This window comes from Theobroma cacao, chromosome 4 (genome assembly GCF_053813885.1).
Source record: "Theobroma cacao isolate CCN51 chromosome 4, ASM5381388v1, whole genome shotgun sequence".
In the NCBI taxonomy this organism is placed as follows: domain Eukaryota; kingdom Viridiplantae; phylum Streptophyta; class Magnoliopsida; order Malvales; family Malvaceae; genus Theobroma; species Theobroma cacao.
Window position 1 is genome coordinate 3697482 of NC_142642.1, and position 12160 is coordinate 3709641.

The window sequence follows — 12160 nt, forward strand, 5'->3', positions numbered from 1 at the left end:
AAACATCTTTATATGAACTATTTCCTGCTTCATCTACCCTGACTGTATTAACATGCATGGAACTGATGAATGCCGGAAAAAAGAAACAGAAAGAGGATTTTTAAGGTCAAGTTTATCAAAGTTCTCTGCAATTGTCGAATGCAACTTATTTCGCAGTGCCTGAAATTGAGCAAGTTGAATCCTGTAAGTAGTGGTGGAGCCAAGATTAATTAAGTGGGGGGCCGCCAATATAAAACACAGAATTTTAAATACTATAAGGTTAACAATTTTGGTTTGGGTGGAGGAGGGGGGGGGAGAACATAAATAACTTTTTGAATTTGGCCTAATTTGCAAGATAAAATGTACGAATTTCATAACTTTTGGAGGGCCATCGCCACCTCTGGTCCTTACTTCCTTCTTGCCCCTGCTTGTAAGACCACACTAACTAGATTAGACTAAGAAAACGTTATTAATAGCCTATTAGCCTAGTAAACGGGAAATATTAAAAAAGTGCAGATAATTACTGGCATCCTATCTAACTTCCCAGTTCAAATTCATAAACTTTGGAGCCAAATTTTTACCATGCATGGCCAAGGTTGAGATAAACTCATACAGGCAAATCAAAGAAACTATGCACTTAGTCATACTTACATTCTGTCCACTTCCCAATCTCAAGTCCCAGCAAGGATGCCGCAAACCATTAATAAGAAATTGACACTGTTAATAGCAACCATATGCTCCAAACGTAAAAGATAATAATTAGCAAAAGTTTATCATGTATCTATTTAGATATGATCACAATGGACTCTCCAGAGCATAGACATACTAAAAGTTTTTCAATACATCTCTGAAAACCCTCTCATTGTGTTTAACAAAAAATGGTGATACAAAATATACTTCTCAATTAATTTAATCCAACTAAACCAAGACTAAAACAACTGCTAGAGGTCAGAGACCTAACAGCAGATGTCTGATATTGCTCTACCAATGACCATGCATATACTTTCTCAGTCCTTTCTTTTCAGTCTCCAACTCATCCTCGTACTGCCCACCCTTTACTATGTTTCTTCCTTATAGAAATACTGTCATTAGATTTCACTCCACATGAACCAATGGTGTCTTCTAGTCATGTAGTTGGCCATTAATGACATTGCTATATTGTATTCTAAAGCTCTTCCTCCATCTATAATCTATAACTGATTTGGTTTTCAATACCATCAATCAAGAACTTAGTCATCCTCATAGCAGTTGTACAGCTAAAGCTAGTTTATCATTAAAAGAAGCATCTCAAAGCAGCCGGGGGTACCCAACCCGCATCTTCATGCCTCCAACTACTGCATTGTCAATTGTCACAGATAGCAACTAATCAAACTTTTCACACAAGCAAATAGACTCAAAACACACTCACACTGACTTGTTTAACAGAACGGTAATGGTTATGTTGCATAAACCAAACAGCAAAGAGTTGTCTTCTGGTTCTTGTATTTCATTTCAGGGTCCATAAATCACACCGCTTCCCAAGCGTTCTAAAAATATGAGTCTGCAGCTCTTTTGCTCTCACAACTACAACAAAACAGGGAAAGGTTTGGATGTAAAGGAAAAGGAAACACTAAAAACAGAGCAGAATAAAGAAATTGGTATAATCGTGAGCAAGGAGATGGGATCAATCAACTATCAAGCATGTTTCTGAAGACAAACAAAGCAACAGGTGAAATCGCAAAAGGAAAACCGAAACAGTTTTGGACTTTTAGTCGGCTACAGACAGACAAAACGACAACAGCAATCTTGCTATTCCTATAGACTAAGTTACAATTAGTACACTATGAATTAGCAATTTAGCATGAACACAACCCAATACACCCATCCCATTCATTCATACCCTGAGAATCTGAAGCTTGGTGGAGAAGGCGATGGCAACCCAATCAGGCTGGGAAGAAGACCACTGCAACTGCTCGATTTCAGCCCCAGCGGTGTAGGCAAGAATGGGATCAAGCCCGCCCTCCACAGGCTGACCCATGGAAGACAAATCCCAAATCAAGGCCTGGGAATCATCCCCGGCGGTGCAAATATGGCAGGAGCTGTGAGGAGCCCAGGCGATGGCGTTGACGCTTGCCTGATGCCTCTGAAGCTCAACTACTGGCAGTGTGGGGAAGCGGATATCCAGCACAACCACCTTGGCGCTGTCCATTATGATGGTGGCCATGAATCTAGGGTCCTGCTTATTCCACCCCAACCGGACAAGCGGGGTATCGGGCTCCGAGCTCTCATAAATGATGGTGGAGTGCTCCTTGTCGCGCAGGTCGAAAACCCTAACGGAACCGTCGGCGGAGACAGAAGCAAAAACACCAACGCCGCCCCAGGCGATATCATAAACCTCCTTGTCATGGGCGATAAGCTGGGTGTCGACAGTCTCCCGCTCGATGTCCCAGATAGTGCAGGTAGTGTCGATGGAGGAAGTGCCGATACGCTTGGGCTCCGCCTCGTTCCAATCGAAGGAGGTGAGCGGACCGCAGAACTCGCTGTTCTTGTTGCCGTTAAGGAGAGACTTGAGTTCGACGCGGGAGTGATCGTCGGAGATGCGCCAAATGCGTAGGAAGTCGGAGGAGGTGGCGAGAAGGTCGGGCTTCTGGCACTCCTTGTCAGGAATGAAGATTGTCTTGGTGGGGGGATAGGGATGGTCGAAAGATAGATTCGGGTCGGAGCGGATCTCGCCGTTGGAGTCGTCGAGCTGGACGATCTCGAGTCGGTTGGGATACTGCTCGAGCAGGCTGGCGATGGCGAGGCGGTACTTCTTGTCTCGGCGGACGCTCCAGTTCATGGCGTAGATGTGCCACGGGGCCTCGTACGTGTATATCTCCGATCGTTTCTGCTGCTCGTCTGAACCCTCCGGGTTCGGATCGCTGATGGCACCCATCCTCGCCCCACCCCTCTCTTGCTTTTCTTATTACTTAGACTGCTGCTTCTTCCCCAGTACCAGAGAAATTTTGGATTAGAATTCATACGAACAATATTAGAGCACACTAGATAACGTCTGCCATTTTTGTTTTGACTTTTCGTAAGGAATTTTCTTTTTTTTCTTTTTATATCTGAAAATTGAAAAATATTATTAATTATTTAAAAAAATTTACATAAATTATTATTATTTTATTATTTGTAATTATTTTTATTTTTAATCATATAAACGTTTTATGATTAACGGTTAACTAACTATTATTTATTAAAATATCACTTATTATTTTATACCATATGACATTAATATAAAAAGTGAAAAATATAATGTGGTCATATCATTATACTAAATCAACATGTTATATTATTATTTATAACGGCATATTGATATTGTTAAATAGCATAAAATAATTAATGGTATTTTGATTAAAAATATTTAATCAAACGGTAATCGAGAGAACTTATTAATTCAAAATAAAAGTATAAGACTTGATTAAACATAATAAAAATAAAGATTTAATTAAATTTTCTTAAATAATTTAGAGATTATTTTAGATATTATGCCAAATAAAAAACTTTTTATCCTTTGTAAATATTTATTGAAAAAACTAAAAAATGAAAATTATAATCTAGGATATATCAATTTATAATTAAGTTAATTATTTATAAATTGTTATGAAATATGACTGAAAGAACATTTTAATACGCTAATAACCACATATCTAGATTGAATTTATAAGATAAAAATAATATAAGGGATTAGATGGATTAAGTCTTAATGTTAATCCAATCTAATTTACATTCAAATCTATATATAAAAAAAGTAAATGGATATTCACAAAAATATTCATAACACTCCTTGAATATCTATTATATTAATAATATACTTCGTTAAAACCTTATTAAGAAAAAACCTCATGAAAAAAAATTCGAGTAAAGAAAAAATAGTACATAATTCTTTTCAAGAATACGCTTTTGAAATACTACCTGTAACACCTTTCTCATTTAAAGAAGTAGGTAGGGGCCGGCATGTGGAGAAAAAAAAAAGAGCAGGGAAAATACAAAAGAGAAAAGAAAAGAAAGAAGAAGAAAGGAGAGAGAGAGAAAAAAAGAAGAAAAGTTAAGCTGGCATTGGAAGAAGGAAAAAGGGAGAAAAGACAAGAATGAGAGAAGAAAGGATGGGGGGGCCGGTCAAGAAAAAGAAGAAAAATAGTGGGGACCCGAGGGAGAGAAAGGAGAAGGAAATAAGAAAATAGAGGGGGAACGACGTCTCAAGGAGAAGAGAAAAAGAAAAAGAAGGAGAGAGGGAGCAACAGCGTCGAGGAGAAGAAGGAGAGGGAAGGAAAAAGAAAGAAAAAGAAGTAGAAAGAAAGAGAAAGCAACGACGATGCCAGAAGAGAAAGAGAAGCGCCGACTAGTAGGAAGATCTGCAGCAAGGGGAGAAGGAGAAAAAAAATGAAAAGGAAGAGAGAATAGCTAAATACATGAGCAAAACAATAGCGAAGTAGCATCCCACTATTGTGAGGTGAGTGGGTGCTAAATTTTAAAACTATATTTCTATAACATATTATATATGTTACACTTCATAATTGACGAAATTGTAGACAGTATGAGTTAGTAGAAAGCCTTAGGTTATTTGTGTTTGTGATAAAGATTTTAATCCGTTTTTTTTATATATATAAATATATATATCTACATGTTTTTAAATACGAGGAAACAAACTTTTGACTAGCCCTTTACTTCAAAATCATACCTTGCAAGTTTGTGTGATGTTTAGGCCAATGGCTTTTGTATTGACCCATGGAATTTGATGATAAAATATATACAACATTGATTTGTGATTATATTGTTTACAAACTATTATGTTTTGTAAATGCATTAAAAGGGCAATGATTTTCATTTGAACGTGATTGAAATATGCTAGGTAGGACCTATTATGAAATACCCCATACTTTGATATGGTGATAAATAAAGTTGATCGAATGCAAATTGAGGTCAATTAAATGTTTAAAAGTGATAAAAGACGAAAGGAGTAGTTTAGGATAAAATATTTCGCAAGTGAGAAAATAACAATAAAATAATAATAATTTTATTAGAGGAGAATTTGTGAGATAAAAGGCGATTCAGAAGTCAAGTGAGGCATAATAAGGTATTTCATGTACCAAGGAGACAAGATAAAATTTTTAAAATATTAATATTTAGCCGGATGTCGAAATCAGTCATGAAGAAAGATCATATGGTTGATTCAAGTGGGGGAGAAGATGACAAGCCCGACTCTATAAAAATAATTGTCATGACATACATGTGATGGATAGCATGTTTGCATGCTAAGATAGTCCCGAAAAAAATTTACAAAAGTCGGTATTATACCTAGACGTACAACAAAGTTGATTTAAACTTCGAACTAGATCAAATAGAGAATTTACGATGAAATTAAGAATTTTAAAGTCCCAGAATGGTTTAATATGGTGATTCGGAGTTTGAGGATCAATTTGGAGTCAAACTGGAATTTTCGCTATTTAGGGGCAAAATGGTCATTTGCCAGCTGGGGACAAAATGGAAATTTTTAGAAAAGATTTTTGGCCCCATTTGACTTATTGGAGTAAGATTTGAAGTTTAGAAGTGAAAAATTTTAATTTCAGTATAATTTGGAGTAAAAGGGTAAAATGGTAATTTTGCCATCTGGAATCGAAAATTTAATTTTTGAAAGGATTTTGATCAAATTTAATTATTTGGAGTGTGAAATGAGTATGAGGAGTGCAAATTATGCATTATGAAAAATTTTCAATTTTTGGGGCAAAAATGTAATTTTTGAAAAGTTCGGGGGCAAAAGTGTAATTTTGAAGAATTTGCTCCACCAAAACTTTGGAAAAATCTGGAAATTTCACTTAAGACTTGGATAAGTCAAAGGGAATGCATGGTGGAAAAAGTAGGACAAATGGATGGCTAGAAAAAAAAATGAATTAATAAAATATTTAAAATATGAATAAAATAATATTATTTCATTAAACAATAAAAAAGGCATAAAAAAATCAGCCCACCCATTCTTCTTCTTCAACATTCGGCCAAGCAAGAAACAAGAGAGAGAAAGGAGAAAATAAAACCCTAGCTAAGAAATTTAAAGGGAAAATAGGTGGAAATTAAAAAATCAAGTGAAAAAAAGGTAACATTTCTTAAATTTGTCTTGTGCTTTACCTTTCCCATGCATTTTCCATCATTTTTCATGGTTGAATCATGTGATTTGAGGATGATTTGAATTCTGGTCATATGGGTTTAGAGAGAGAAAGTTGTTAGATAAATTTGATTTTGAGCTATGTTAGTGTTTAGTGTTTGTTTAGCATGTTTATGAGTAAAACAACAAGAAAAATATTTATCTTCTCCATGAATTTCCCTAGGCCAAATCTAGCCAATGGTATGTGAGGATGAGGTTGACTTTATTTTAAGAGAATTGGGTGGAAAAATGATGAATTATGAGGTTGGAAATTAAATGGGAATTTTCGGTGCAATAAATTGAAATTTTTACCCATTAGGGGTAAAAGCGTAATTTATAGTCTGGACTGATAAATTGGACCAAATTCACAGTCATTGAGGTATTGTGGATATAATTGGACAATTGAAATTGAAATGGATGGAATTGGAGTCGAATTGGGGATTTTAGGAATTTACACCGTGTATAGGCGAGTTAGGTCGGACACCGCAATTAAGCGATTGTCTAGACATTTCAAATCCTATCTAGTGCATACGCATGGGTAAGAGCCTGAAATAATTTATGATAAATTGACACAATTTATTGAATTTTGTGTCATGGATTATGGATAGGTGGTGACTCAATTGTTTCGGGTAAGAGACTGCACCCGAGGGCGGAAGATAGGAGTATTTCTACTCCTAATACTGTGAGTAAACTTATTATCGTCTTAATTATCTATAGTAGTTTTATACAACTGTGTGATTTTATGAAAAATGGGTTTAAATGGTAAATTGCTATGTTTTAGGAGAAATTGTGATTTTATAAAATGATTTTATAAATTTGCTGAAAATCGAATACTGGTTTTGAAAATAGAGTAATTGGAGACTGTCTGCTTGTGTTGTAAATTTATGGTTTTAAATTGAATGGCTTATGACAATATATGAGCATAAATGGCTAAATTGATTTTGGTGTCAGAATTATTTGTATTGTGTATTCAGCCTTGAGAGGCTAGATTGCGATAAATTGCCATGTCATGCTAGAATGAATTTTATTAAATTGGTGGAGTATATATTAATTATTTACTGCAGATGGGGTTCCGTGGACCAGCCTATTAGAGGGGCACGGTAAACTCCATTATATTATTACCTCGAACGGAGAGGCGCGTAGGGTATCTCCTGGGGTAAAGTTTAGGGTTCACTTCACGCTAAACCACCACGTGAAGGGGAACTCAGCCAACGCCAAGGAACGGCTGTATTTTTCTCAAACTAAAAATATATTTTAAGTGTATATGAAATTTTAACAGCCTTGGCGGACTCGGTTGGATGCCCTGCGCAAGGTATCACTGAGTATGAGTTTTGGCACGAGCCAAAGTTTTAAGAAATTCATAAGCCAAGTTGATTACTTGATTTATATGGATTGATTTTATTTGGTTGAAATGAACTGAAAGGTAATGAAATTACGGTATGATGACTTATTTTAATTGTCTCCATTTACTCGGCTTTAGATACTTTAGATGGTATCTGTTTACTCACTGGGATTATAAAATCTCACCCCTTCTTCCTATATATTTTTCAGGCTCAGGACAGTTTGTAGATAGTCGAGTAGGACGAGAACTAAGCTCGGAACTGCATTATAGAAAGTAAGAGTTCACAGTCTTACATCCTCTTGGTCAATTGGAGCCCACGTGTCATTGCAGATCAAAACTTATATTTTGGTTATCTGTATTTCTATTCATACAATTTTTACTTTACTTTCATGTGCGAAAAAATTATTTACGAACATTTTTATAAAAATTTATTTTATGAGAAAATAGAATATTTTATTGATTATTTTTGAATAGTACTAGTTGTTAACAATTTACTTTCAAATGAACATTTTAGATACTTATTTTGTTTTTAAATCATTAAATATATATTTTCGGCTTACCTACTACATTTTTAGCAAGTTTCGAGGTTTTCGACAAAAATGACAAAAATGCCCCTGTGAGCAAAATAAAAAAAAAATGTTATGTTATGATTTGGAAATGATTTGTAATCCTTCGTATTTTGATTATTTGATAACTATTGCTCACTGGGGAAGTGCGAAAGCTGATACGAGAGCCTTGCGAGGTTTCGATCGACATTCGGAGTGAAGAATGTTTGTCGAGGCTTCGCGGCGATTGTCACGGACTCGATGGGGAGTTCCGGGTCGTGACAATTTTATTGGTATCAGAGCATGGTTTAAAGATCAGATTTTTTGATTTTAAAGCTTTGGATTTTAAAGTCTTTGGTTTTAAAGTTGTTTTAAGAAATCCACATTGACACTGCGTGGCCCCAAATCCAGTTAAGTTAAGTTAAGTTATGTTAGATTGAATAGAATATATGCATCTACATAGAAATTTACCTACTTTTGAGATGCATAAATAATTAAACAATTACTATTTGATTGCATATAGGTTTTGAGGTACACTGGTGACATACACACCATGTCTAGAAGAGGTGGTAGTCTCGATACCTCTCATAGTGATAGCGAGGGATCGCTAGATTCTACTGCTAGGAGCCGATGGCAGCTCGAACCGAGTAGTCCAAAAAGTGCAGATAGTAATAATATTAATGTAAGCATGACAGGTTCCCTTTTGAGAGAATCTAAGGAATATGCTAAAGAAAGGGGGAAATTAAGGATAGCCGAATGAGGTATTCGTTTTAGGAAGAGCGTGAGAGTAGTCCGACACTTTCCACCAGGCTGTGGGAGAAATGTAAGGGGACAACCAGAAAAGGATAAGGAGAAAATAACAGTGGCAAGTAGACCCCTTAGAAAAGTGTCAAGTGTACGACATTTTCCTCCCGGTTGTGGAAGAAATGCTGCACCCGTGAGTGATGAAGAGTATAGGAGAATACAACAAGCTTGGATTGAGGAGCAAAGGAAAAAAATCTCAAGAGGAGGAAAACCCAGAAGAGGATCTTCAGGAGGACTCGGAGTAAAATCTTCCGATAAGATCAGATTAAGATGATGATCCCAAGGACATGTAATATTTTCGTAGGATTTTACACTACCTTAACTCTAAGTAAATGTTGTGTAAAAGAGATAATAATTATCTATACAAAGAAGTAAAAATAGTTTGGCTTTTAAAGTATAGGACTAGAACGTATTATAAAATGGCTGTTTAAGTAACTGAAGGTATATGGGAATCTTTTAGTGTAACAGAGATAAATTGGTGATATAATTATTGAGGAAAGTTATAGAAGGAAGCAATAAGGTCATAAATGACATTCGGAATGGATAATGTGATTACATTAATGATTATAATTTAAGCATGAAGGGGATTATTCAGTGATGTTATGACAATATGAGATAATAGTTGGGCACAAATATAACCCAATGAAGTTAAATTATGGAATATGGGGAATATAAAGTTTTGATTCAGTAAGGATTGTGAGAATAAAGTGAGGAGGAAGCCGGGCTATTTTCGTAGTTAATTATACCGAAAGTCAAGAAGATAATTGGATAGGGATGACAATAAATTTGAGGAAAGTTGTAGATAGTAAGCAACTTATGTGTGGAGTGGTATATTTATCATGAATTTATTACACTGTATGGAAAGGATGTTTTGAGGTGGAATTTTATGAATGTTGATAAAAGTCAAAAGATGACATGAGATGGAAGTATTAATCTGGCTTAATGTGTATGATAAGAAAATAGAAGGTACCTATACTTATGGAACTCATGATATATATCTAAAAGGGAAACCACTGGTTGAGAATGATTGATGTGGTGACTTTCAATGCAGACAAATAGCTTTGATGAGAAAATTTCTAATAGCTACAATACTTCAGCATTGACTGTTCAACGCTATACTGCTCCAAATACCTCACGCTTATGATGCATGAGTAAGATGGGAGTGACACGATAATGAGCTTACAAATTGAATTTTGGTTGTTGGTCATTGTGTTTTGTTATCTGGGAGTCTTAAATATTCTGGAGAATGTTTACCCAAATGAATTGAAAAACTTCTTTATTGCCTTGTATAGAGGCATATAAAAAAAAAAAATTTTTTTGAAAGATTCTTGAGATGACTATATTGAGATGAGATACCAAATAATGAAAGTGTGAAGGAAGAATTACGAGACTGGTATAGAAAATCAGTTTATATAGAATATCATTATGAGAATTTGTAATATCTGTTTTGATACAGTAAAATGACAAGGGTTAGTAACAACATGAGGCTAATTGTGTGGCACCCTAGAAACTTATGAAGATGAGTTAGGAGTTGAATGGATGAGTATGTATTTATATATCTTTAAGAGTAAATGTTTTAGGAATACATAAACATCTTTGAGAAGAGATTCTAATCATACACAGCAAGTATGAAACGTAAAATTTTTAAAACTTGTTGAGAAGCCTAACGGCAAAATCACAAGTTAAGGGATCACATGCTGTGAGACATAAGTTTAAGATAGATATTCCCAAGGAAATACTCAAGAGAAGTTTTGCTCTGGATCTCGTTAAAGCAAGCACTAAGTTATGTGATTATAAAAAGAAGTTGTAAGCTGAGAGTGATATTAGTATTAGTATTGAAAAATACTTGAGGATAATCTAGTTTTAAGTTTTACAATTTCAAGTACAAATTATAAATTAGTTAAGGAAGAATGATGTTATGTTCATATGAAGGAGTGGAACAAAGGATGATAGAAGTTGACCTTGAAAATGAAGTCAGATAATGAAACTTTCCTAATATATTATGGAAATTGGAATTCGAAAATGCTTAAGGCATACATGATTCAAATGGGTTTGAGACTTAAGTGACAAATCAATATCGTAATGCAAGAAAGATACAAGGTAATATAGAGGCATGAAAGATGATTAAGGACAAAAAGGATGACTCTTAGGAATTGTGGTATTGCATGAGATGCAATGATCAAGTTGAGATAAATCTTTGAGGCATCAATAGGATTATAAAGCATACACGCATAATAGATTATAATTCAATGGAGATGACATTGTGATGAATGATATATAGTATAAGGAAACTCAAACATATGGTTGGAAATGATATGAATGATATGAAGTTATACACAAGTATAATAAGAAGGTTGACATGCACTATAAGAATTATTATATTGAAACTAGGATTGGGATACGGATGAATAAAGGGGGAATGTAGTCCAAGGCATGTGAACACATGGATTCCTATATATAAAGAGAGATGTTGACATTTGAAAATGCATGTATCTATGTATATATGAAATTGATAATTTTACTAACTAAAGTGAAGAATGGTTCTCAGTAATTGGGAGATTTTGAAATAGTGTCCAGAGAGGTCAGTGAGCTAAAGTGTTAACGGACATGCAATGAACGATTAAAGTTATGAGTGACTTTGAAGGTAAACCTTGAATTGTTTAAGTTCTTAATGGAACTCTATTAAAGGAAGTGTATAGACCAGTATAAGATGGATGAATCAAGGTTGAGAAATTTGGTACGCAGTGAATTAATAAAATGATGATTAGGTATACATAAGTAAGTATGATATGTGATCGAAATCGGTATAATTGAGATGAAGTTATGGTTCAAATGTAATAATGGAGATAAAGGCATGCTTAGTGTCTAGATATAAGAGATCATGGTTGTGAAAAGTATTACTGATCCGGTTCCAAAGGATGATAATTGCCTTAAATAAAGCATTTAATTGAACTGAAGGTGAACGAGGGAAATAAATTGAATGTCCCTATAGAAGGAACAAGGAGTAGGATCATAGAAGGAGATTGGTAACGCAACATCAACAGGAATTCGAGGACGAATTCTATTTAAGTGGGGGAGATTGAAATACCCCATACTTTGATATGGTGATAAATAAAGTTGATCGAATGCAAATTGAGGTCAATTAAATGTTTAAAAGTGATAAAAGACGAAAGGAGTAGTTTAGGATAAAATATTTCGCAAGTGAGAAAATAACAATAAAATAATAATAATTTTATTAGAGGAGAATTTGTGAGATAAAAGGCGATTCAGAAGTCAAGTGAGGCATAATAAGGTATTTCATGTACCAAGGAGACAAGATAAAATTTTTAA

At 34.8% G+C, this 12160-nt stretch overlaps 1 protein-coding gene across 3 annotated transcripts; it reads right to left on the minus strand.

Moving 5' to 3' along the window:
• Window positions 1-131: 131 nt before the first annotated feature.
• ATAN11 (Transducin/WD40 repeat-like superfamily protein) lies at window positions 132-3027 on the minus strand. Of its 3 annotated transcripts, none has more exons than XM_088805340.1 (2): window positions 1859-3027; window positions 132-403 (listed from the first exon to the last, which is right to left on the minus strand). In XM_088805340.1, the coding sequence occupies exons 1-2, from the start codon at window positions 2891-2893 to the stop codon at window positions 323-325; spliced, it is 1116 nt and encodes a 371-aa protein (XP_088661466.1). In that variant the 5' UTR covers window positions 2894-3027; the 3' UTR covers window positions 132-322. The 3 variants fall into 3 exon arrangements, with proteins under 3 accessions (XP_088661466.1, XP_007032098.1, XP_017975131.2); XM_007032036.3 differs by lacking the exon at window positions 132-403 and adding an exon at window positions 739-1542; XM_018119642.2 differs by lacking the exon at window positions 132-403 and having other exon boundaries at window positions 1638-3027.
• Between the last annotated feature and the right edge of the window lie 9133 nt (window positions 3028-12160).

Coding starts and splice junctions, on each gene's coding strand:
- ATAN11 (XM_088805340.1), bottom strand. CDS start 2,893: ATGGGTGCCATCAGCGATCCGAACCCGGAGGGTTCAGACGAGCAGCAG. Junction 404..1,858: donor CCAAGCTTCAGATTCTCAGG/GTATGAATGAAT, acceptor TCTTACAAGCAG/GGGCAAGAAGGAAGTAAGGA.